Source organism: Neolamprologus multifasciatus, chromosome 7 (assembly GCF_963576455.1).
Source record: "Neolamprologus multifasciatus chromosome 7, fNeoMul1.2, whole genome shotgun sequence".
Taxonomy (NCBI): domain Eukaryota; kingdom Metazoa; phylum Chordata; class Actinopteri; order Cichliformes; family Cichlidae; genus Neolamprologus; species Neolamprologus multifasciatus.
In genome coordinates, this window is record NC_140445.1 from 42,861,540 (window position 1) to 42,886,153 (window position 24,614).

At 40.1% G+C, this 24,614-nt stretch overlaps 1 protein-coding gene and 1 long non-coding RNA gene across 3 annotated transcripts in view; one reads left to right on the forward strand and one right to left on the reverse strand.

Annotated features, from left to right (window-relative positions):
* The window catches only part of LOC146514986 (chemokine-like protein TAFA-5), a 55,398-nt gene that overhangs the window by 29,017 nt on the left and 1,767 nt on the right, over window positions 1-24,614 (reverse strand). For both annotated transcript variants that reach the window (XM_085167290.1, XM_085167289.1), the window contains exon 2: window positions 753-902. In XM_085167290.1, the coding sequence (XP_085023416.1) occupies window positions 753-902 (150 nt within the window). The remainder of the gene's footprint in view (window positions 1-752; window positions 903-24,614) is intronic.
* LOC146514987 (uncharacterized) lies at window positions 9,266-11,669 on the forward strand. The gene is made up of 3 exons (XR_014875193.1): window positions 9,266-9,522; window positions 9,960-11,242; window positions 11,496-11,669. It is a non-coding gene; the product is annotated as an uncharacterized LOC146514987 (long non-coding RNA).

A 24,614-nucleotide genomic window follows, 5' to 3' on the forward strand; every position in this document is an offset into this window, starting at 1 on the left:
AATGAGTTATGGAAGCCATTCATATGAAAAGGTAACATCCATCTCGGACCAGAGGCCGAGGCCTTATGGTTCAGCAAGGAGAGCGTGTTCAGAGTCTGCTGGCAGAAGAAGAAAAGGCTGTCTTCCTGCCGGAGCTCTGTTCCCACAATCTGAAAAATGCATATGTTACCCAGTTCCAGTGACACGGAGTTAGTCGTTTGGAATAGGTAAAAACCCCTCTCCCCCTGTCTGAGCAAAAATGTCTACACAGATGGACACATTTGTGTACACAAATTACACTTAAGGGTACATCTTTTACTTACTTACAATGCTATGATTGGACCCATTCCCCAACTCTCTGTGAATGGTTCTCATTGCCATAGACCACTGGGCATATAAATTTGCATATTCATAATCACAAAACTGACCTCACAGCGCATTGTTAGTCATGGAGCAAGTTTTGGTCATCATGTAAATGTGCTGATTATAGGGTTGGGGAAACCTGCAGTCAGCTGAGACTGAAGAAGACACTAAAAACGCTGAGTCCAGATGAACATAACCAACTTTTTGGGATTTCCTTAATTCATTTGTGGCAGCCAAAAAGGTGTTAAATGAAACCTGGCATTTTCTACCTCTTATTACAGTTTGATATTCAAAATGTAAACTTTTTTTCCTGATTCACTGCTTGTCTTATTTAACATAATATATTTTTATATATTATTCATCGTATTCACCAGTCAGCAGCAGTCGTCTGAGGACAGTGAGGATCTTACCATCCACACAGGCTGGTCTGGCTCTCGTCGTACCAGCAATCTGTCCCTTCTTGCAGGCGCAGCGAGCTGTCTGCCGTGCAATGGTCTTCCTGGGCTGGCTGCTGTCACGGTCCAGAGTCACAATCTCACAGGTCCCTGCTACCAGCTGGCCTGAGGGAAGCGAGCAGGAAAATCCCATAAACTTCATCGGTCAATTTAACTTTGATGACAATGTTTTACATTCTGTTTATTTTAACGATAATTGTACATCTTTAACACTTTATTTTCACCGAATACACGCAGCTTCCAACTTCCAGTTACAAAGCTAAGAACATCTTTAAACTTGTTTCCTGAACATGACAGTGACTTCAGTGTACTTAAATGATCTGCATAGCCGCAAGCTCAGTCACAGTCACAAGCTCTAAGTCCAAGAAAGCATCTTTGGGATATGCTGGAATAGAAGATTTGGCTGTACAGTTGATGAATGTGAACCTTGCTGCATCTATGCCGCAAAGAATTAAGGCAGTTCTGAAGGTAAAAGGAGTCCAATCTGGTACGAGCAAGTTACCGGTGACTGACTGAGAAATGAGCTTTCAAGCTCCTACGTTAACATGAAGGCTTTGAAAAACATTTGCAGGGACCCATACAATTTGCCCATACAACCCCTCACCCCTTCATCTATGCAGATGTATAATTAATCCTCAGAAACAAAATTAAAATTCCTTTATTACGATAACACATTCTGTCAATTTGTTATTTAAATAAATTTTTCTCATGAAAAGGAAAAAATAGAGGGCAGTGGAATCGAATCACAGTAGAAGATTAAAGCCTTGGGATTTGAAGAGGTTGGGTGTATGTGGTTTCTGTGGTGACTGCAGCAGTCCCCCCTGCATGCTGATGAACTGTCATCAATAGGGCTATGGATGGACCATCGCCTCTCCTGAGAGGTCCTGACTCACAACAGCCAGGAGCTCAGAAAAGAGAAAACAAGAGGCTCCGTTCAGAGAGGGGTCAGCAGGGTCACAATATGAAAAACAGCAACGACAACAGAAAAGCAGCAGTGGCCACAGCAACAGCCACAACAACAAGGGGAGAAGTTCATTAAAGATGAGGCATTTTCAAAAGGTTCAGCAGCATTACTCCCTGGGCAGCTGGTCATTTTTGTCAACAGGCATGTCTGGAAAACACCTTTGTGGACACAAATTTTTCCAAAAAGAACAAAAGAGAAAAACAGAGAAGGAGATGTTTGTTCTGCTATGAGGTTTTTAATAGCTGGGCATAGAATGGGAGGTCAGATATCCACGGCACCTTTGAGGGATCTCCTGAAACGTAATAATTAATTCCTGTATACTATCTATAATATGTTCTTCTCCATTTATACCTTTTCTTTATGGTTCTTTTGTGATCTATTTATTTATTTAATTTATACACTCATTATGTTCATCATGGGCAGAATGGTGGCACAGTAGTTAGCACTGTTGCTTCACAGAAAGTTCTTGAGTTTGATTCTACCATCTAGCGAGGGCCTTTGTGTGAATCACAGCAAAAGTTTCTGGTACAACTTCACCTACTTCCAAGGTGCATGGAGAGGATGAAACAATTCACAATGCAGGAACTCCAGCAACGCTTAAGGGAAGAGGAACAACTTTATTACGTGACCAACGCTTTTCGGCTTGTGGCCTTCATCAGTGTCACAGTAAAACATTGTAGAAGTTTGCTTAAATAAAAGACAGGAAACAGAAAAAAAAATCAAAATCAAAACATTAATGATGAAGATGGGGGGGGGGGGGGGGGAACGACACATAATCCCCAGCTGTCTCAAAATAACACATATGTGAAATACATAAGAAGAATATTATGAATATACAAAAACAAAGAAACTAGAACATATAAGAACATAAAAAAAACAAGGAGGTTGGTGCAAGATAAAAGGAAGAGGAAGTCATGAAAGCACATTTGTGGAAAGGTCCTCATTTATGTCTCTAAAGTGTAAAATCTCTAAAATGTAGACTTAAAACGAGATGTCTAGAATGCTACTCCTTCTTTTGCTGATAAAATAAATATAAATAAATAAATAAACATTACCCAGGCGAGAATATTGTAACTGGGAAAATAATAATAATAAAAACATTAAAAAAGTTTAAGCTCACAAAAACTCATTGATAGAAAAATCCTCATTCACACATCTAGGGTGCAGACTTTTAAAACGGAATATCCAAAATGCTTTTCTTTTTTTCTGGACAAAATTAGTATTACCACCTCTTTGGTTTAGTTTAATTGCTTCAATGCCAAGAAAAAATAAAGGTGAATTTGGATGTTTATCACGGAATTATACTGAATACTGAATTATCACGTATAATGGCTTCAGCACCTGATCACCTGGTGATCAGGTGCTCATGTTGGTGCCCACATCTGGTCCATCTCTGTCAGCCCAATTTGTGAGACCATATGTGGTAGAGAGCAAAGTCAGTGACACAGACTACATTGTTCACACTCCGGATAGAAGGCGCAAAACACGGCTCTGCCATATAAATATGCTGAAACTGTTTCACTCTAGGGAAGACGATCGCGAGGGCTCCATCTCACTCATTTCTGTGCCCATAAACCATGATGATGGTTTGGTGAAGGGTAGTGAAGGTCAGCAGAGCGGCAGGCTCGCAAACTCAGGGGTTCTTGGTGCCTTAGACACGTACCTCTCCTATCTTCCTCATGGCGAGAAAGATGACGTGAAAAATCTGATCCAAGCGCACCCTAGTCTGTTTGGGGATGTACCATCTAGAACTCCAGTGTTAAAGCACGACATTGACGTGGGTGATGCGTGCCCTGTTAAGCAACACGCATACCGGTGTCCCCCACTCAAGAGGGAATTAACGAAAAAAGAGGTACAGTACTTGCTTGAAAATGGTTTGGCGATACCTAGCCATAGCTCTTGGAGCTCTCCATGTCTGCTGACACCAAAGACAGATGGTTCTCCTCGTTTTTGTACTGATTTTAGGAGGGTAAATGCAGTCACAGTCCCTGACTCATACCCGTTGCCTCGCATGGAAGACTGCATAGACAGTATTGGAGCCGCCACCTACATAACAAAGCTAGATCTGTTAAAAGGGTACTGGCAGGTTCCTCTAACTAGCAGAGCCTCTGATATCTCAGCGTTTGTTACTCCAGACCATTTCTTGCAGTACACAGTGATGGCGTTTGGCATGCGGAATGCACCAGCCACTTTCTACTTATGAACTTTGTGTTAGCGGACATTAACAATTGTAATGTGTATTTGGATGACATTGTGGTATATTCTTCTTGCTGGACTGATCATGTGAGTACTCTGAAGGATGTTTTTGCTCGTTTAACCCAGGCTTCCCTAACTCTGAACCTGGCAAAGTGTGAATTTGCCAAGGCGGTAGTGACATACCTCGGAAAACAAGTAGGACACGGCCAGGTGCGCCCCGTGAATGCAAAAGTGGAGGCCGTACTGAGCTACCCGGTGCCCACCACAAGACGGGAGCTCAGGCACTTCTTGGGTCTAGTGGGCTACTACAGATGTTTCTGCCGGAACTTTTCGACAGTAGTGGCTCCCCTGACTCATCTGTGCAGTCCGAAGGAACCCTTCGTATGGACTGCTGAGTGCCAACATGCATTTGACTGTGCCAAGTCTCTCCTTTGCAGTGCCCCTGTACTGGCTGCTCCGGACTTCAGCAAGGCCTTCAAGCTGGAAGTGGATGCAAGCGCTACTGGCGCTGGAGCAGTACTGTTACAGGATGGAGTTGATGGCATCAGTCACCCGGTTTCCTACTTCTCAGCTAAGTTCAAGCCTCATCAACTCAACTATTCCACCATTGAGAAGGCCATGTTGCTTGCTCTGCAGCATTTCGACGTGTACGTGGGGTCAACCACCACCCCTATTATGGTTTATACTGACCATAACCCTCTGGTATTCCAAAAACACATGTACAATCATAACCCAAGATTGATGAGATGGGCGTTGCTTGCTCAGGAGTACAACATACACATCCGACATCAGAGAGGTATGGACAACGTGGTGGCTGATGCACTGTCCAGGACCCAGTATTAACTCCAGTAACGGACTTGGTGACAGTTGTTAAAAGTGTCTGTTTACTGTATGTGATATTTTATGTGGGGGGGGTGGTGTTACAGTCGCTGACCTCTAGTGGCTCTCCCTCTGTAGAAGAGGTTTTTTTCCTCCTTTTCTTGTGTTGCAGGTCTGCCTCATGAGCCACAGCTGAGGTGTGTTCCAGCTCGTCAGCCACGGCATATAGTCTGCCATCCTAAACTGCCACACCCCTGCCACTTCCCCCATTTTTGCCAGAGCTGTGAGCTGTAGTGTTTTGGGCCGCAGGCCTTAGTGTGTGTGTGTGTGTGTGTGTGTGTGTGTGTGTGTGTTACTGCAGTAGTTTTGGGCAATAAATCATGTTTAATGACATCTATTCTCCAGTAGTTTATGTTTTCTCTTTCACTTTGTGTTACCCCTCACCCCAGTCAGCACTTCTGTTAAAAGATTTTACCTTTATAATTGTTTATGTTTAGCTTATTTGAATTTCGTAGTAATGCCTGTACATAGCGTGTCAGCAAATTCTTTAGCTGGAACAAAGTGACCACATGAGGAAGTTGCTCGAGTTTAGACAACACCCACATGTATTGTTTTAACCCACTACAAGATCGTTAATCAACTTGTTCATCTTTGTCTTGCAAGGCTGCATCCTGTGCAGCCTCGTATGCAATCACCAGATAAGAAGTTGTTTTTCCTGAACTTGTACTCCACCCATGAGTAGGACAGTATATAATAAAGTCTGAGCAGATGCCTGGCGCGCTTTTCCTGCACGTCTCTGTAGTTGACGGAACGTGGTCAGGCATTCGCCCATGTACATGAATTAACTCTGGGCCCGTGATTCTTTGCTTTCCTGAGGTTTTTCTCCTTACATTTCTTGGTCCTCCGAGCTGGAGTTGGAAAAAGCAACTCGATTGTTGTGACTCCAAACCAGAGATCTACGCTGTATCCTGTCGCTGTGGGGGGCCCGCACTGAAGACTGTCAACAGCCTCCTCTAGGAAAGAGTGAAAGTCCTGGGACGTTAATTCGGGTCCAGGCCGGTGTTCTTATTAAGTGGTCCACGGCACTGGGATCCAGTGAAAGATCTCATACATAGACGGAGAGATCTTGGAAAGGTAAAGAATCCACTCAATCACACTCGCGTAAAACGGAAATAGGTTTCACCCGCCGAAAGGGTTTGACAGTCTAATCCACTGTACGGATTTCTAAAAATACGTGTAATAAGGTTGAGGACTAATCCGCCGAAAGGATTGTAAAGTAAAACACGTTAAAGGTCTCACCCGCCGTAAGGGTTTAGGAGTGATCCGCCGTAAGGATCTGCACGACTGTGTGTAAATGTCTGTGTTTTCTGTGTGTCGGAAGTAGGTGATTTTTTACAGCACAATAAGATGCTGAACTACTTCCATTGTTACTGTCTTTTTATTTACTGTAAGGAGCTCAAGTACTGGTGACAAAGGGGAAAGGTTGGGTTTCATCCCATAAAACTGACACCGCTTCGTGATTAGCACAAAGTAGAAGGGCGTGTCAGCAACCACCCCCGCGTCTCGTGCCAGAGACGGCTCTGCAGTTTTGTGATAATGGGTAATCAGCCCACCAAACTCACTGCTGACGAGCAGTGGCTAGAGAAAAAATGTCCAGGCGCCGGACGAATTAGTGTTTGTAGATGGAGAAATTCTAAGAAAACAAAATGTCCCAGCTGGGAAGGAAAATGCAACCCCTCAGCTGTAACTCGGCTAAAAGAAGCTTTAGTAGAGGAACTAAATGACACAAAGAACTTAAAAACGAAAGGTAGACGTGCACACGAATTGCAGCTTCATGCAGCCTGGGAGGAGGAAGTAAATAGACGTCAAGAAAATAAAAATAAAAAACAGCAATTGAAAGCTAAGCAATCAAAAAAGCAAAATCCCCTTTTAGGCGGAACTCTAGCTGCGTGCAGCCACCCTCCACCTTATGCACCAGCATCACTTCCCACACCAACGGCAGCAATGCCTACCATAAAGACATACGTAGAGAAACACTGGGTGACCAGGAACACAGGGCCTCTACCTGAGGCTTTGCAGTATGCAGAACATGCTTTCCATGTAGTTACAAAAAAAGAGAAAGACGCAGGTACTTTCACAGTAGATCCAGCCACAGGATTTATTGCATTTTCAGGAGGATTCAGGGGACAAAGGCAGGGACAGAGAAGAGGCAGAGGAAGTTACAGAGGGAGAGGTTACAGACGCTCAGAACAAGATGGTGAGAAGAAAGATAACAAATGCTGGACATGTGGAAAGGAAGGTCATTTCTCAAGGAATTGCAGGTCAGGGACAGGAAGGTGTCAGCATGAGGATGAATGACTAGAGGATAGAGAACAAGCTGAGGAAAGTGAGGAAGACACAGAGGTGTTCAGTGTTCACCAATTAGTTTCACAAGCTGTAGACAAACCCGAGATCACAGTACACGTTCACTCTGTGATACGGGGGCGTGCAAAACAGTATTCAACGTAAAATCAGACGAGACACTGTGCAGTCCTCGCAATCCTTTTATTAATCCACCACCCGTTCCTACAGCCGCATCTGCAGCACCACCCGTTATACACTCACCTATATCAGGAAGAACATAATAATCCCCCATCAAGTGAAAACTGGAGATCAAAGTAGTTTAAAAAGGGTTGGAAACAGACCCGACTGAATAATGAAAAATAAACGAACGGCAAAAATTACATTAGAACTTATCTTTAATGTATTAATACTAATAATAGCAAGGATAACAACCTGTAAACTGGTGTTAATGATGAAATAATATTAATATGAAGAGGCACCTCAGTCAGTTATGATGTGAGGTGGATAATTGTTGAAAGTAATCGGCATTAAGCTTAGGGTTGCTCAAATTCAGTACAATGACATATGAAGTAAAATAGGTAAATATTTTTAACTAATTAAGTGCATAGAGGCACTTGACCTGCTTGAAAACCTGTCATCCTGGATGAGACCTTGCTGAGATATAGAGCAAACCTATAATAACAACTAATATGCTGAACCCTGTATGAAACAGCTGAAAACTACATGACGGAGAAGCTGAACTGAATATGAAAGTGCAAGTCTTTGCCACTGTGGGGCAAAGCACGCAACCACTGTGTGAGGTTGCGTTTTGGTCTTTTCTGAGCTGATGAGCAAGCTACACATTATCAGATCAGGAGTTGGCTGAGAACTCTTCAAACAGAGGGAAATAGAACTGTGATAACTGGAATGTGCAGAGTTTCCGTGAGCAGTTTTCATGCATCTTGACTCATATGTGTAGAGTGTTCATAGCATCAGCATCATGTTTTTGTTTATTTGTTTTGGTGGGTTGAAAAATAGTTAAATAAACTTGTGATCATATTTATGGATCACGATAGCACATGCCATTGGCCAAATGATTTATTTACGCAGATGAAAAAAGTGAGTGTTAATGTGTCTGACGTCACAGTGTTTTTGTGCGCTGTGTAAAAGTAATTGCCTCTGATTGTGAGAGCGGTGATTCTGCAGGTCACCAGCTATTGGGAAAAAAAAAAAAGAGTAAAAAAAGAGACAAAATTTACATTGTAGATGAAAAAGGTTTTGTGTTTATCAGCCAAGAACAACTACAATCTCATTTTCTGCTTTTAAGAAAGGACAGTTACAAACTTCTTTTGTGAAGTGCATGACAACATGTCACATGTTTTATGATGACGGGAAAAAAGGAAAACTGAATAAAATGGGTGTGTGTGGCCTAAATGAGTGAGAAGCACAGACCTGGGGATTAAACTCATAGCTAATAACATATTAGGCTTATGTTGTGTGTTGTGCAGCTGATGATTTTTCTTTTGTTGTGAAGTTGAGCCTGCCAATTAGTATGGTAGTATGATAAACCATGCTAGTGGTATGATTTACCCTCCTGAGATGAGGAGCTTGTGTCATGACGTAACAAGGCCTTTTTATTTTGATACTTTCACAGTGCACTGAAAGTTTTGTTCGATAATCTCTGTTTGAGCAGATCTGCACGATCAGAAGCGCTATACGATACGTCCTCAAGAAAATTGTTACAAGTGAGTTTCTCCACATTAAAATGGGCTCAGGAGAAAGTCACTTATTTGGGACAATTAGAAAATGAGAGTCCCTGCCTAAAAAGGATTCAGCGAGATAATCCGATCTAAAATTCTTCTTTTTTCTTTTGAAATGACGTCATTTTGCTGAGGGTGGAAATCAAATGCGGCGATAGTTTCCACTATCAGCAAAGAAAGAATGGATGAATGAATGAATGAATGAATGGAAATAAAAACAAACTGACTGACTGGTAAAAGCTGACAAGACTTGACCACGACTCAAAGTTAACCTCCACCTAGACAGGCCAAAAGGGTGGATGAATTTACATGTTTCTTTTTACAGGAGCAGAAAGATGACAGCAACATCCGAGGTTGCATACCGATTTAACTTTTAAATGCCGCTTTCTGTGTTCGTCAATCTACCAGGGGTGTGTTATTCATGGGTTTGTGTTGCTCATAGAGATTACTGTGAGAAAGAGTGTATACACCTGCGCAGCGCTAACATTTACATTTCTTTTCTACAGCATTACAGTTCTTCATGTGATTTGATCATGTGATTTATACCAGAACAACTAGTTAATGTTTTTCTACTACAGGATTTCTGGGTTTATGTGTGAAGAAACTGTATTTACAGGTTATGAGTGGTGATGCTGTTACACTGTGTTTTGGGGAAAATGTGAAGGTTACTTTGATGATGTGAATAACATTCTTTCCACAGCTATGGATAGCACCTCTGGAACCTGTCGACCTGTGCCTGGTCACCATCTATCTGTATTGCTAATGTTTGTTTTTCTAAGAGTACATGTAGAGAATTCAGCAGAAGCGGACAAGTGACATGAGAAAAACAAATAAGAGATGCAGTGTTTATGAAATAATTTAATATGGGGCTCATTAGCTGACCACCATTGAGCTCATACTGACTGATGAGTTGAGTGACTTTGCTTAAGGGAAGTCAGCGATTACATTAATGTTGACTGAGTACATGGGATGATCCATGTCTAAGGCAAATTATGGAAATAATTGTAGTTTACTGATTTGAAAAAACCTGCACATGATACTTGTCTTGCTGATGTTGAATGCTTTATCACTCTTATGATACAATTGTTTATAAGTGTGAAGTTTGATTTCACTTCCAGATCTTGTTTTTCAGGCCATGATGGTGTGTATGCAGGCTCCTGGCAGAGCCAGTTTTTAAGCAAACTTAATATGCAAAACACACTAACATCTTTTATTGCAGGATTATAGGTCCGAGGTGGTGCTGCTCCAGAGGAGGAGATGCCCTGATGTTGCCTGGGACATGATCTAGCTGACCTTTTTCTTTAAGACAGGAATCTGGTTTTGATGAGTTGACTCATGGGAGTGTCCATGTGTCAAGAGGAGGGGTCCAGGATTAACATGAAACAATGAATTAACATTAAACTATGTTTTATATGATTTTTGCAGCGATTTGTGTGATTAACAGTTATTCAACAGGTATTAAACCTATGCAAGTGGTGCATCAATGTTCAGATGAGGCTTTGATGGCCTATAAGTGAAGTTCACTGAACTAAAGAATGTGGTTTGATGATTGTTGACATGCTCTCCAAATAGAAGTTTTTCCTCCTAGCAAGGAAATACAGGTGCAGCAGTCATCTCCTGAGAAATCTTCAGAGGCCCGGTGAGAAGCAAGAACCATTCCAGGCATAGCTGACAGCCCAGGCAGTGGTTGAGGTCAAAGGTCGAGCTGGTTGGGGCCCATCATGAGATTAGACTTTGGAGCCGCAGCAAGGACCACGAAGCTGCGTTGGAATGAGAGCTGTGCCAAGGGGGATTTCCGGAGGCCAACAGAGGAGATTTTGGACAACAGACGGGCACCTGAAGGATGAGGGGAGCGTGCCAAGCTCCATCGACAGCGCAGGGGGAGTCCGAGGATGACATCATGATTCTGTGAAAAGCACAGGAACCAGAAGCTATGGTGGTGATGACAGCAGTTTCCTATGAACATCACCTAATGCTGTGTCACTGTACTGTGCATACGATGACACTCTGAAGACTGCTGGGATCATAACAGCAGTAAGATAACTGGACCCAGCACCCTTTCCACAGAGGGGTTTTTTCTGCAGTAGAAGAGTCATAAGTATTCCTATCACAGGACAGAAAGTTCTCCACGCCCTTTTCCCATGGGTAGGAACTGGAAAACATGATTTAAGTTCTTGTTCTTTCTGTTCTTGAACGCATCCATGAAGATCAATAAAGATCAGAAGACGACGTTTACTATGACAATGATGATAGTGATGACTATGATGTAGACTCTGATACAAGTGTCTAAGTTGCCCATAAAAACCAGCAAATGCATTCTATGACGAACTAACTGAAAATACATGTTGTAAGAAGTTATGTTCTGATAAATGATGTGTTTTGCTGTACAATTCAAATCTGCTAAAAACAGGAGCGAATGTTAAAAGATTTTACCTTTATAATTGTTTATGTTTAGCTTATTGGAATTTCGTAGTAATGCCTGTACATAGCGTGTCAGCAAATTCTTTAGCTGGAACAAAGTGACCACATGAGGAAGGTGCTCGAGTTTAGACAACACCCACATGTATTGTTTTAACCCACTACAAGATCGTTAATCAACTTGTCCATCTTTGTCTTGCAAGGCTGCATCCTGTGCAGCCTCGTATGCAATCACCAGATAAGAAGTTGTTTTTTCCTGAACTTGTACTCCACCCATGAGTAGGACAGTATATAATAAAGTCTGAGCAGATGCCTGGCGCGCTTTTCCTGCACGTCTCTGTAGTTGACGGAACGTGGTCAGGCATTCGCCCATGTACATGAATTAACTCTGGGCCTGTGATTCTTTGCTTTCCTGAGGTTTTTCTCCTTACAACTTCGTTTTTGAGTGGGGCGTAACAGGGTGAAATGTAAGCCTGCCAAATGTCCATTAAGGAATACTACGAACTGTAGTAATATAGGGACTGGTCCTTTCTGAGCGGTGAAGTTTGCATGTTCTCCCTGTGTTTGCCTGGGTTCTCACTGGGTACTCTGGCTTCGTTAATTGGTCATTCTAAATTGCCCATAGGCTTGAATGTGAGTAAAATGGTTGTTTGTCTGTCTTTCTGTGTTAGCCCTGCATCAGGTTGGCGACCTATCGGGGATAGGCTCAAACCCTCCCCAAGGACCCTGATAAGGATAAGTGGAAGAGAATAGATGGATGGATTACAATCATCACATATACCCATTTTATCAAAAAGAAACACAAACATATTTAACAAAAGTACTAATTGTTTATTTAGTTACATGAAGTGCTTTCAAATGTGAAGGCGATTTCTGTTGTTGATTTTGGTGATCACTTTTCTGTAAGCGGTCTATGCAGTTTTAATACTATTTTTCATTGAGTTTAAATAATTTGAGAACAGCTTCACAGCCTCTCTCAGAGGCCACTCTGTCCTTCAGCTGCTTTTGTATTCATTCTGTCATTCTGTAGTTGGGACTGTTTGAAATACTGGCTGCTGGGGTGAAAAGCCTGTCAGACTGAAACATGGCAGAGTGTCAGAAGTGCTTGGGAACTCAGAGGTTCTGAAGCAGCATGCAGTGTTTGCTGTCAGCAACGCCTCGATGAGACATGAATAAAGGTGCAGTGCTGTTGTTTCTATCAGCTCGGAGTCATTGCTGCTGTCCGTCACGGAAGTAATCACTCAGGAGGATTAATGTCTTTGTGACAAGGCATACTTTCTCCTCTTCAAAACACACAGGATCCTTTAAGTGCAGGAAAATGGCATTATCGAAACTAGATGAAAACATCAAATGAGCAACAAAAAGTGTCAGTATGCAAACAAATTACCCCCCTAGTGTAGAGAAGGCTTGCTGTATTACTTCAACTTTGCACATTCGATTTATGTACACAAGTTAGTGGCTCCAGAGGAGCTTTGTTAGATAAACAAAAAACTACAACATGATTTGTGTCTTTTAATGGCAGGAGCTCACCCCTCAGTTTACATATAAGTCACAAGTCCACTTGTTTCTGTTTTTTTTTTTTGTTTGTTTGTTTTTTTTCCAAATGTATGGTTCATTACCAGAGTGCAAACTCAGAGTGTCACACTCAAGAGTGAGTCACCACATACAATAATACTGACATTAAGAGTGAAGCTGAGGGTGTGCACTTAAAACACAACAGTATATACTAATAAAACAGGAAATTCGAGAAAAAAAAACCCACACAGTGTGTCTCTAATACAAGCCTGTCTTTAAATGAAGTTGTGACTTTCTGTACATGAGGTTCATACGGGGCTGGTTATTATTTGAGGACAGACACTGACACTAAAACTGAGCTCTGTGCTGATGAAACACATACAAAGAAAACAGTTTCATAAAAGTGAGTCTAACAGTAACATGATCTTTCCTAACACTAACACTGCACACAACTGTGCTGAGACTACACTTTAGATGAAGTTCAGGTGTGCACACAGGTGTACACACAAGTGTTCACACAGGTGTGCACACAGGTGCTCGGACACACACTATATTGGGCTGCTGTTGCCTCTAAAAATATCTTGTATTATTAGTACTGTGTGCTGTTCAGTAACATTGTCATTGTTATTTATGCTGGTCATTGCCGTGGTTTCTCTGCTGTTTCTTTTTTTCCTCAACAGGTGTTGAGAAAAAAAAGTTTCTCTGTGTTTTTCCTCTTCTCCTCTATTTTTCTCTCCCTGTCTTTCTCTTAACTTTCTCCCCCAACTTTACTTTCTTTCATTTTTTCCTTTTCTGTTTCCTGGTTTGTAATAATCCAAAACAAAAACTCCTAATAAAGTTCTAATAAAATACCATCAAGTGGACCATTATAGTCAATGCCACTATGCTCCACTTGTGAAAGTAAATCTGTTTGGCATTTTTAGGCCTTCAGACAACAATTCTGATTGCTACACTGGTGGACAGGCCAGGGGGAAAAATGTAGTTCATAATTACATATGACAGCCTGCATTAATAGCACTCTAGCTATCTCTCTGATGTGACCTCCCGCTTCTGTTAACCTCAAGGCAGCATGGAAACTGATCACTGCCTGAGAGTTACCATGATAGTAGTTATGAAATTCTCCCTCTTTCTCCTCTCTGTATAAAATCAGGTCTGTAAGATTTGTCAAGTCACTGATTTACTTTCCGGTTCCAAAAGGCCAAAGTTCATCTTGGGGAGATGACATTTCTCCATCGCTTTGTTTGCTCTCATACCGCATGCAAATCAAAGGTCATAAAATCACACCAAACCAGAGAGGATCTTAATTTAGCTTTGCTTCCAACAAATGACACTAATACAGTTAGAAAGTAAGAAAAACTGCTGTCTAGTCTGTCTGGACTTTCTTTCTAACCTCAGGAATTTTTTCCATCAACCTAATTCAGTATGTTTTCTTGGTCTCAGGGATTTCTCTTGTTTTTAAATTTGATATTTTCATTTTGATATTATTCTAGTCATGTTAAACTTCAGGTCTGATTTTTTTTTAAATAAATCCTGCTCATTGAATTATCATTGTAATTATTAGTTTTAGTTGAATTTTGATTGTGAATTGTGATTTTGAATTTTAGTTCCTGGTTGTTAATTTCTCCACTGGAAAAACTCTGTTCAAGTGTTACTTTAAAAGTGGACAAGAAAAGTAACCTTTTTGTCAAGAAATGTCACTGTAAGAGGCACAGTTGTAGCTGAACTTAACAGGACTAAAGCTGACATTCAGTATCATCCTTTGTTTTACAGCAGTACACTTTCTGTGCAGACTACCTGCCAGTGGGTCCTTCCTCTGATCGTTGCTGTTTCTCTCTGCAGTGAAACACTTGTATGATTTTTACTCCACTGTTTGGCCAAACGAATCGCTTTAAACTCGGCTGTTGCAGAAAAGCTCAGATTACAGAAAAATAATAACAGTTACAGGACATTGTTTTTTCCACTTGTATTGCTGTTTCCTTACCAGTGGGAGCTGACACACAATCTATTCATGGAGATGACAAAAGATAAACTGACACCCAGTGGATATGACCTTTTAGTATCTATTGTCTTTTTTTTTTTCAATTTCCCTGCAAATTGAATTGTTTACCGTAAGAGGGAAGAAAGAAGAATAATGATGAGGGTGAAACTGATTTTGACGTGATAAAGCAGCTGTCTGCTGGCTCTCTGATGACAGGTAATGAGTCTATTATTGTGCACCAGGAAACAAATTCAGAATCCAGCAACGGGTGAGATGGAAGTCTCTAAAGCAGACTAGCAAACTATCAAAGAAGTCAGAGGTTGTGTTTAACATGACGTAGAGCAACTTTTGGAGAGGAAGTATTAAAACAAATCTACAGATACACCAAACTGTTATCTATTTGTTTGTTTTTTACTTCTTTTTCCTGCCTCCTGTCTTTCTTTGTCTGTATCTTCCCCATTCTTCAATGTAATGTGTGCTTAGCATTACTGTGGAAATTTACAATTACTTTCATTGTGGGTATTTTGTATGTTTTTTTTTATTTCCTGGATTTATGATTGCTTTCACTGCCCATATTAGTTTCAGTATCACTCAGTGACCTCTCTGTGTATTTATTGTGGCCTTTCCTGTAGATTGTATGTTTGATGTTTGATATTTGCCACTGTGGCATCAAATATCCATTAAGCTAATCCATCCACACAAGCTAATAAAGATTTCTAGCAAAATGCATTCATAAACTGTACAGAACAATGCAGACACAGAAATCTGCTTATGTGTTCAAGGTAACAGAAGGAATGTCTGTTATTATTTCCAATTTTTATTAATGACACATTTAATTGATACCTTTATTACATCTATTAGGTAGACCATGTAAGTATATTATTAAAGTGCAATGTTAAATATCAGGGAAAACTTTGATTTATAAATATGAAATGTAAAAAGATCAATTGAAATGCATAACTGAAATAATTACATAATTAAAATACTAAAAATATTACTACAATATTATTATATGATATTATTATTATATAATATTCAGCAATATATTATTATTAAATATTATTATTTGCTTTTTTTTTAAATATAGAAGCCCATGGATAGTGACATCGTCTGCTGTAACAACAATCACAGAAAGCATGTTAGCATATGTTGCACACATGTGACATACAACCAGCCAGCAGCAGAGAAGCTACATGACCTGTGAGAACATGACAGAGTGTTGCATGTGCAAAAAAGTGATGTACCACATAGCGTTGGCATCGTGAACATCGGTATTTCAGAAATAAACCTCTCGTTTTGATTGAGTGATGAGACCCACCCTTCAAAAGAAGGTGGCATCGTCAGTCACATTCAGTGTTGCTTCCAAATAGGATTTTTTTTCTACTGATTTTAATTGTATATTACCCTTTCTTAAATCCTGGAGTCCGACTCCTCTATTTTTCACAGGAACATATAGTTTAACTTTTTTATAACTAATGTTTTCAGTTGAGCTCGTGTTTCTGCTGAAGACACTTTTATTTTGGAAATCAAAGCTTGTCAGTGTTTGTGCACACGGCAACAGATCCTATCTTGTCTAGCTGAGCCAAGAGGGTTTTGGCTTTTTTTTGTCACACTTCCATGCTTACCGCTGAATCACTTGCTGATGTTCCTCCTCCAGACCCATTTATTCAAATCCAATTACACTCTCTGGAGCTTTTCGATTTCTTAATTTTTGTTGTGTGTTTTTTTTTCCTCAGCTGATGATTCCCTCTTTCATTCAGTTGCTGTGTTCATAATTCCCATGAATATACGCTCAACTTAATGGAGCATTGAAAATTAATTTGGGCTCTGAAGTTTCCTTAGTTAAGCTTTCAACACCGCAGGCACAACAGCGTGTCTGCTGCATAACAGGTTTGTTTCCAGGATCTAAACGAGCTTTATGAGCAGGCAGATAAAAGGAAGGTTAACACAAAGTAAACAGAGAGCATAAGGAAATTAAACTTGATCTGTGGTTTGTCTTCATTAAAGTGTTTCACACTGTGATGATCAATGAAAAAGAGACAACCAAAACAACGTTCTACAACTGATCTTTTATATTGTGCTTTTTTACCTTGTGTTTTGATGTCATGTAAACTGGCAGACCGTTTTACAAAAAAGACTCTGCAGAATCATTGCAAACGTGCAGCTGCTCACTTGACTCTGTTTGAGCTATGACTGATGAATTTCAATGAGCAGCTGCTGGACTTTATGATATTCCTCTTTTTGCAGCAGCACTGATTATCTGAAACATCTGCATATGATGAAGAAACGCGGAAGCAGCTGCTGAATAAAAACAAAAAAGCAAGTTTCTGCTTCACGGAAAGCAGAGGGGATTTTATTGTTTTTCTGTCATACATCAGAGACTGAGGAGAGCTTTAAATGTGCCAGTGTTATGTTGCATCTGGCTGCCTCAGAAGTGCATATTCTACCTGAAATAAAAACAGTAACATCTATGAAACATGACTAATTCCAGGTATCACCCACAGTGTGAAAGAAGTCTGGTATCAGACCAGAAATGTCAAAAATCACTTTCACAAAGAGCCAGAGTGGAATTGTCACATCAAGGACAGTTTCTTTTCTCATATAGAATTTGAGGCTTGTACTATGAATCGAGCTCAACATACCGAGGCCAACTTTCTGTTACGTGAACGGCAGCGATCACATGACTCTGGCTCAACTTGTGTTTCCTTTGTGCATTCACATTAAAGAGGTGGTGTTGTAGTATCTGACCAACCACAATTATTGATAAGTGTACTGGCAACAAAGTGGCTGATTTTTCAACACAAAATAAAACTAGATGAAACGCACAATAACTGAAAACAACACAACAGTGTGTGAGAGAAGAAAAGCACTGTAGTATTAAATGTGTGTGCTTTAAGCACATGGATCAGTATGAGCTGCTATAGTAATACACATTAGCCTATTTTAAGTCATGAAGGAAAACTAGCAAAAATGCTGACTTCTGTGAGTTACTACTCACAGCTTTGTCATTTATATACAAAAGAATTATAATAGATTATAAGCAAGTAGTCCATTCTCTTCCACCTTTCCTTTTCATGGTCATGGAGAAGAGCGGAGTGGAGGGGGCTATCCCAGCTGTCTTAGGGCGAGAGGCAGGGTACACCCTGGACAGGTTGCCAGTCTGTCGCATAAGACTGTTTTAAATAAATAAAGTTGCATATACAAATATATATTCTATACATCACACAGAATGGGAAATAGACTTTTGACTCTATTAAAAAAATGTAAACCTTCCAACTGTCACAGTTCTTCCAGGAATGGAGGCACAGCTTTCTAGAGAACTGATCAGCTGATTCCTAATCTGGAACAAGTTTGCAGCAGGTTAAGGTTACCATGGCAATGGACCCCTGTAAAAAGAAGGGTTAAGCTTGAACTTAACTTGATAAGGGAAAGTCCTGCTTCATAGTACAGTCCTCAGGTCTGCCTAAATCCCTGAACCACACACAACTAAAAGAAAATCTTTAATCAAAACAAGCTAACTACCATGCAGCTAGTGCAAAATCCTGAAAAGGACATTTTTCAAGCCTTTGCATTTTATTACATAAAATACATCCGGGTGTAAAAGCAATACAACAAATTTTACCCTCAACCTTTGAAATCTTATGTGGTTTTTACATACCACACAGACTAGACTTCTGGTGTGAAATTGGTTCCAAGAAAACATAAAAACCTTGGTAAACTTTCCCCCTTCTCAAAAATAAAGTCTATTTGCATTTCTTTCCCCTCTTCAAGTTTTTGTCTTTACTGGTGTGTGAATTCAAAACAAAACCCAAATCTCTTGCAGTCACAGGCCTCTCGTTACACTCAATAAAACAGTGCTCAGTTTCCCACCTCTCTTGGGAAATTTGCCGTGTAACAGTCATCCCCAGTGGCGGTCCTAGCCTGTTTGGCACCCTGGGCGAACACTCCCTCTGGCGCCCCCCCCACACACACACACACACAAAACATATTAAGGATTGTACATTAACATAAAACTGTTGTATACACACACACACACATGAAGAGAAAGAGAGTATGCAAACGGCTACCAAACAGCCATCATAATTCGTCATACATTGAGAACAGGACAAATCAACAATTGACAATGACTAATTAATATTAAAATCTGTAACATAATGTATTGTTTGGAGTTTAGTCTGTTACTGTTGCTATTTTTACCATTTCTTCTTGGAGCAGCTGTAATCCACATAATTTCCTTAGTGATTAATAAAGTATTCTGATTCTGATTGTTTCAGGATGACCTGCCATTATCCAATCACACATCTGCTTACCTGCATCTTTTGCTCGTTTCTCCTCCTCTTCTTTTCTCTTTTTTCTAAACTGAGGACCTGATGGCTTTGAACTTTTCTTGTCCATCTTCCATTGGTTTTAATTTTGCACTCTAGTATGAACACCCATCCCCCAACCCGAGGATCACCACAACATGATCTAACACACCTACACCTTAGTTCACAGATTCACTTTGTCTAGGGTGCATTTCTGAGATTTCAAACAACCCAGGATTCATGAATCATGAATACATAATGGACTTGGATTTACAACATTATAAATGAAATGTGCTCTATTTGGAAGTATTAAACCCCGATTCTTTTGTCCCCATGACAGAACAGAGAAAACCGACTCATAGTGTGTTAAAATATTGATATTTCTTTTATTCATTCATCTTCCGGAAGAGAGAGACCTCTGCACGGCTCAAACGCCAGTTGCAAGAGCTCTCTAACATTAGAATCATCTGTGGCTCATATTGGTGTTATTTTGGTACTTTACACGTCACACAGTCTCAAACATTGCTTATATGGCAAGTTCCTCATTTCAGTGTCTTATCTATTAATATGCCTGTGCACTAAAACTTCCTGTTTTTCAGTCTGGCTGAGCACTTAGTTTGTGAGTTAAAAGTGGCCTTGCTCTACAAGCCTTTATTAAAGTACATAAAACAATATAATGAGCAGATACACATTAAAAATATTTCTCTTATCCCTAACAGAAGCAACTGGCCCCCCTCCCCTTTCGACGGCTTGTGTGTGAGACTCTAAATCATCAAACTGTAAATTTTAAATTGTTATTGATCCCTTTACCCCGAGTCCTAAAGTGTATATTTATTTTCTTACTCTTCTTATATTTATTGTTTGTTTACTTGCACTGTTGTAACTGGAGCCTCGTCGTCTCGTCTCTCTATATACTGGACTGTAGCGGAGATGACAATAAAGTTTACTTTGACTTCAGCAGCGAGCAGGCGCACCGAAGGCTCTCGCGCTCACTTTTCGTGTATAGAATTTCGAAAAAACATCGGTGCAAATTATAAGTCTGTATTATAATGTCTGGTGTTTTCGTGTTTGTTGGTTTGTTTTTATTTTGTTTAACTTTGCGAGTTGGTTATTAGATGCTGCTACAGCCGGTCAGAAAATCATCCGCAGCCCCGCCCTCTCCTCTCTGCGCCGCAAGCAGCAGGCGCACCTTGCAAACGAAGGGCGCCCTTGCTCCCAGCAAATGGGCGATAGAAAACCGATCGGTGCTTATGCCATTCCCAATATGCGCTGGCTGATGTCGGGGCAGCATGAGTACGAGCATTTTTTGCCCGTGATGCCGCCCCCCACCACGATGCCGCCCCGGGCAACCGCCCGTGTCACCCGTATCTAAAACCGCTACTGGCTCATCCCACAAACCGTAAGGTCTCCTCAGCACACACTCAGATGTACATGACAGTGTTAATTTCCTCAGTCACACCATAAAGACTGTGTGCTCAGCTATAACTGCTCAGCACACCAAACTGCACACAAATCATAACTGAGCTCTTCTTTATTAAGCTGGCTGTAACCTCTCAGTCTGTGTGCAAGAGAGTCTCAAGGTCCCAGCAGGCTACTGCATAACAAGAGAGAGGTGGGATTAGTGAATGTACGACACCTGTGCCGATCAGCCCTCCCTGAGCAAAAACCACAACCTGCCACTATAATCTGCCTTTGTGATGAACTTTATTTTTTGTTTTGTTTTGTTTTTGCTGTTTTTTTGTAGCTTAGAGTTGGAGGCATGTCTGTTTTAATCTGGCATGTCCGTGGGGTGGGCATCATTTTGCAGACAACAGTTAGCAACAATAGTTATCTCAACGCACTTTGTGGTAGAAAAACAATATTAAACAGAGACAAGACTAAATTAACAATCTCCTATGAAGGCACTTGGTGATGGTGGTAAGAAAGAACTGCCTTGTAAGAGGAAGAGAACACCAGAGGATTGCATAGAGTAAACACAATAACAAACAGGACATAACACAAATTACAAGCAAGAGTAGATCAAATTTAATGGTGTGCAATAGTAGCACAAAAGGGGGAAGTGGTCAAGCCCAGTGCATTATGGGTAATCACCCAGTCTCTTGAGCCTACAATAATAACAACTTAAACTGTGAACCTAATCCCAGCACTATCAGCCAATGACAAAATATTCCAGCAACAGCTCAAAACAGTTCTCTGGAAGAGAAAGTCATAAAGGTAGAAAGAGTGTATGCCTGGTTTCACAGGATAAGGGGCTTGAGCTCAAAGTGGGCATGAAATGCTTGTACTGTCCATAATTTAAAACATAAATGTATTACAGTTTTCACACTGTATGGTCTAAAAAGCTGTGGGGTCAGTTTTGTTTTATCCTGGCTATAGCAATTACAAAAACCAAGGAAAGACTGTTAGCTTTTACGCCATGCCTCAAAAGTGGCAAGTGGCAACACTGGCTAGCTGGAAAACTGACCTGATGGATGTTAAGACCTGCAGTAGCTAAAGATGAGGCCCTGAGAAAAGTCATTAGACCTACCCAGACACTAACTAATGCTACCCTCACTGTACTTTTATTATTAGTTGGAATCTTTTTCAGTTCACTCCACAAGTAAACAAAAAATAAGTTCACTTCATTAACTGCAGATTTTATGTGCAGTATACCAAAGAGGAGAGAACTGAATATGTTCTCACTGTATTCTTGGCTGACACAAATTGCTATAATATCAGTTCCAGTTTTTAATATTACAGCTGATGATGTCGTTGAGTGTTAATGCAGCTTAACAAAACACTGATTATAAGACATCCAGATGTTTCTCTCTGTTTTTCTGCAGGTGAACATGATGCAGCATGACTGTTAGTATGTTTCTCCTGCAGATTTTCCTCTGCAGAAGCTGCTGATGAAGACTTTTGCAATCATATTTATGGAAAGCCTACAACAACATGGAGGCTGCACTGTGCTGGCACAAACTGTATTAAAGATGCATTTTTTAGGCTACATCGACAAAATGTTTGCTCATCAGCTGACCTGTTCACTAGATCTGGCTCCTTGCAACTTTGTCCACTTTTCCAAAATTAAAATTGCTCAACTTACTGGACACAATCCAGCTTACACCATAGAGGCAAAAGACATTGTTTAATTTTTACTGGCCCTTTCTGATCACAACTTATTGACTCATTTTCACTTTTCATTGGAAACGTTTGAGCTTATTAATGTTACTGCTCTCTTGGTATCCCAAAGGAGGGACATATTCAACACTGCAGAACCCCCTAATGAGGTGCTTTTTGCAAACTAGTACTGACAACCACAGAAAAATCAGTGCTGCTAGAGATGAAAGCAGAACAGGTTGATTTTTTTTTTTGTTCTCTTTAAAGTAAACGCTGTGGTGCTTTGCCACTTGGATCACTGAGCAATTTTATATCAGTGTTTTTAGTGAATGCAAAGTACGAGTGGGACTCCAACACTAAGCTGGAGTATTGTGTGTGTGGTGCTTCAGGGACAAGGCTTTGTAAAAATGCTCTGCGCTTCCTTCTTTTCTTTACTATCCACCACAGAACAAACCTGAACACTGAAATTTTCACACTGTTGGCGACATTTCAGCCAGATGAGTCCGGAAGGAAGATACAATTTTTGAGCCATCCCTATCTAATGCGCTATTAAGTAGTGTTTGCATACACAAAAAGAAGTTCTCTACTACTGCAGTGATACTTGTTTTGGCAAGAATCACTCAGCTAAGGATGTAAATAATGCAATGTTTCAAGAAAATTATGACAATTATATTTATTATGTTTTACTGGTGACTGGAGTTTGTAAGCAGTACAATTTATTTGTTAGTGCAAACAAAATTAAGAGCATTGTCTGTCCTTTCTCTCCTTCTCTATCTATCTATCTATCTATCTATCTATCTATCTATCTATCTATCTATCTATCTATCTATCTATCTATCTATCTATCTACTTACTATAATGATCATTATGTATGTTTGCATATATGTACCCTATTTCTTCCTCAATGTGCAGGCCAAGCTCCACAAAACTGTTCGTGAATATTGTCACACATACAGCAATTATTCAAATCTATACATTTTTTTTAAATAAAAGATTTGTTATAATATTACGTTTGTATAAAGCATCCCCCTGCAAATGCAACGTTTTATTCTCTGTTTGTATTTTTTTTCCACAGGTCACGTTCAACAGACATTGCCTGCACTTAAAGTCACGATCACCAACATTTGTATCCGTGACAGAATTTTGCTCTTGTCGCCACTACATATGGAATAAAGACAAAGCGCTGTAATTTCGAGTAATAATAACTGAAGTAACTTAACCTTTTAACTCTTCAGAACTCTTCAATGTCTCTTTTTACATGAGACATTGTATGTTGAGTTCGGCTTTTGAACCAGCTGCTTAAAGTCCTCCTTTACTACCATGTAACTGCATTATAAATTTCCATGCACTATTTTGTTCTTCCTGTCATATTGAGCCTAACGAGAGAGTTTGATGGAGTAATTTATATACTTTTAGGTCACATACCATCAGCTGCTTGTATCATCTCTTCACATGCCGTCATAGCCAGGAACAGTTTTCTTGCATATTTTACAAAGCTTTGTGCTTTGTTAGCAATTGCTGATGAAACTCCCGTTTTCCTGACTTTGTCTCCTGTCATGTGTATTATGCAAGTAAACACTTGGCATTGTTATAACATTGTAATATGACACTTTTATATCACGTAAATACTTCATATTAATTAAAAAATATCACGAATAATCTGATATGATATATGACATATACTGATATAAATAATAGTGACTGCTAATAAGAGATAGATTGTTCCGACTAGCTAGACTACAATATCTGAAGATCTGCTTAAAGTGAAAGATCTCAGAGGATATAGGAGAATAGAAAAGGAACATTATCAAAGATGAAGAATTTGATAAGTAAAGAAAATAAGGGATCCACCAGCAATGACCCTGTTATAAGAAAGTTGCAGGGGTCTCAGAGGATGAGTAGCAGTATCTAAACCACTTCTTAGGTGGGGAAACAAGATCAAATGCTTAAAGTAAACTAAAAAAATAGATGATGGTAAATATGATGGTTAGAGGTTAAATGCAGTCACAGAGCAGATGAATCCAAGACGAAGTTAACAGGAGAAAGAATAACAGCACACAGTGAAACACAGTAGGAGGTTACTGAGTCCTCCAGAGGAACAAATTAACTCTACCCTCATTGTGTGAGTACCACTCCCCTCAGAAAAGATCAATAACTTCATTCTTTTCATTGCAAATAATAAAAAGTATCAGAAAAACGTGTGTTTTCCCGATTGTTGTCTTTTAGAGCTGCAAAGAAACTTTTCTAGCTCCTGCTTGAATCTAATCAGATTTTGGTCAAGTTTTAATTTCTAATCATAATTGTAATAAAAGTGTAATGCCCCTGCATTGAGAGAGTGGAGTTTTACACAAGCCTAAATCCTGTGTACCGGCAGGGCCACATTATGTCATATATTTTCTTAACACAACAGAGATCAGCATACATACATCAAAACTACTTTTTAAC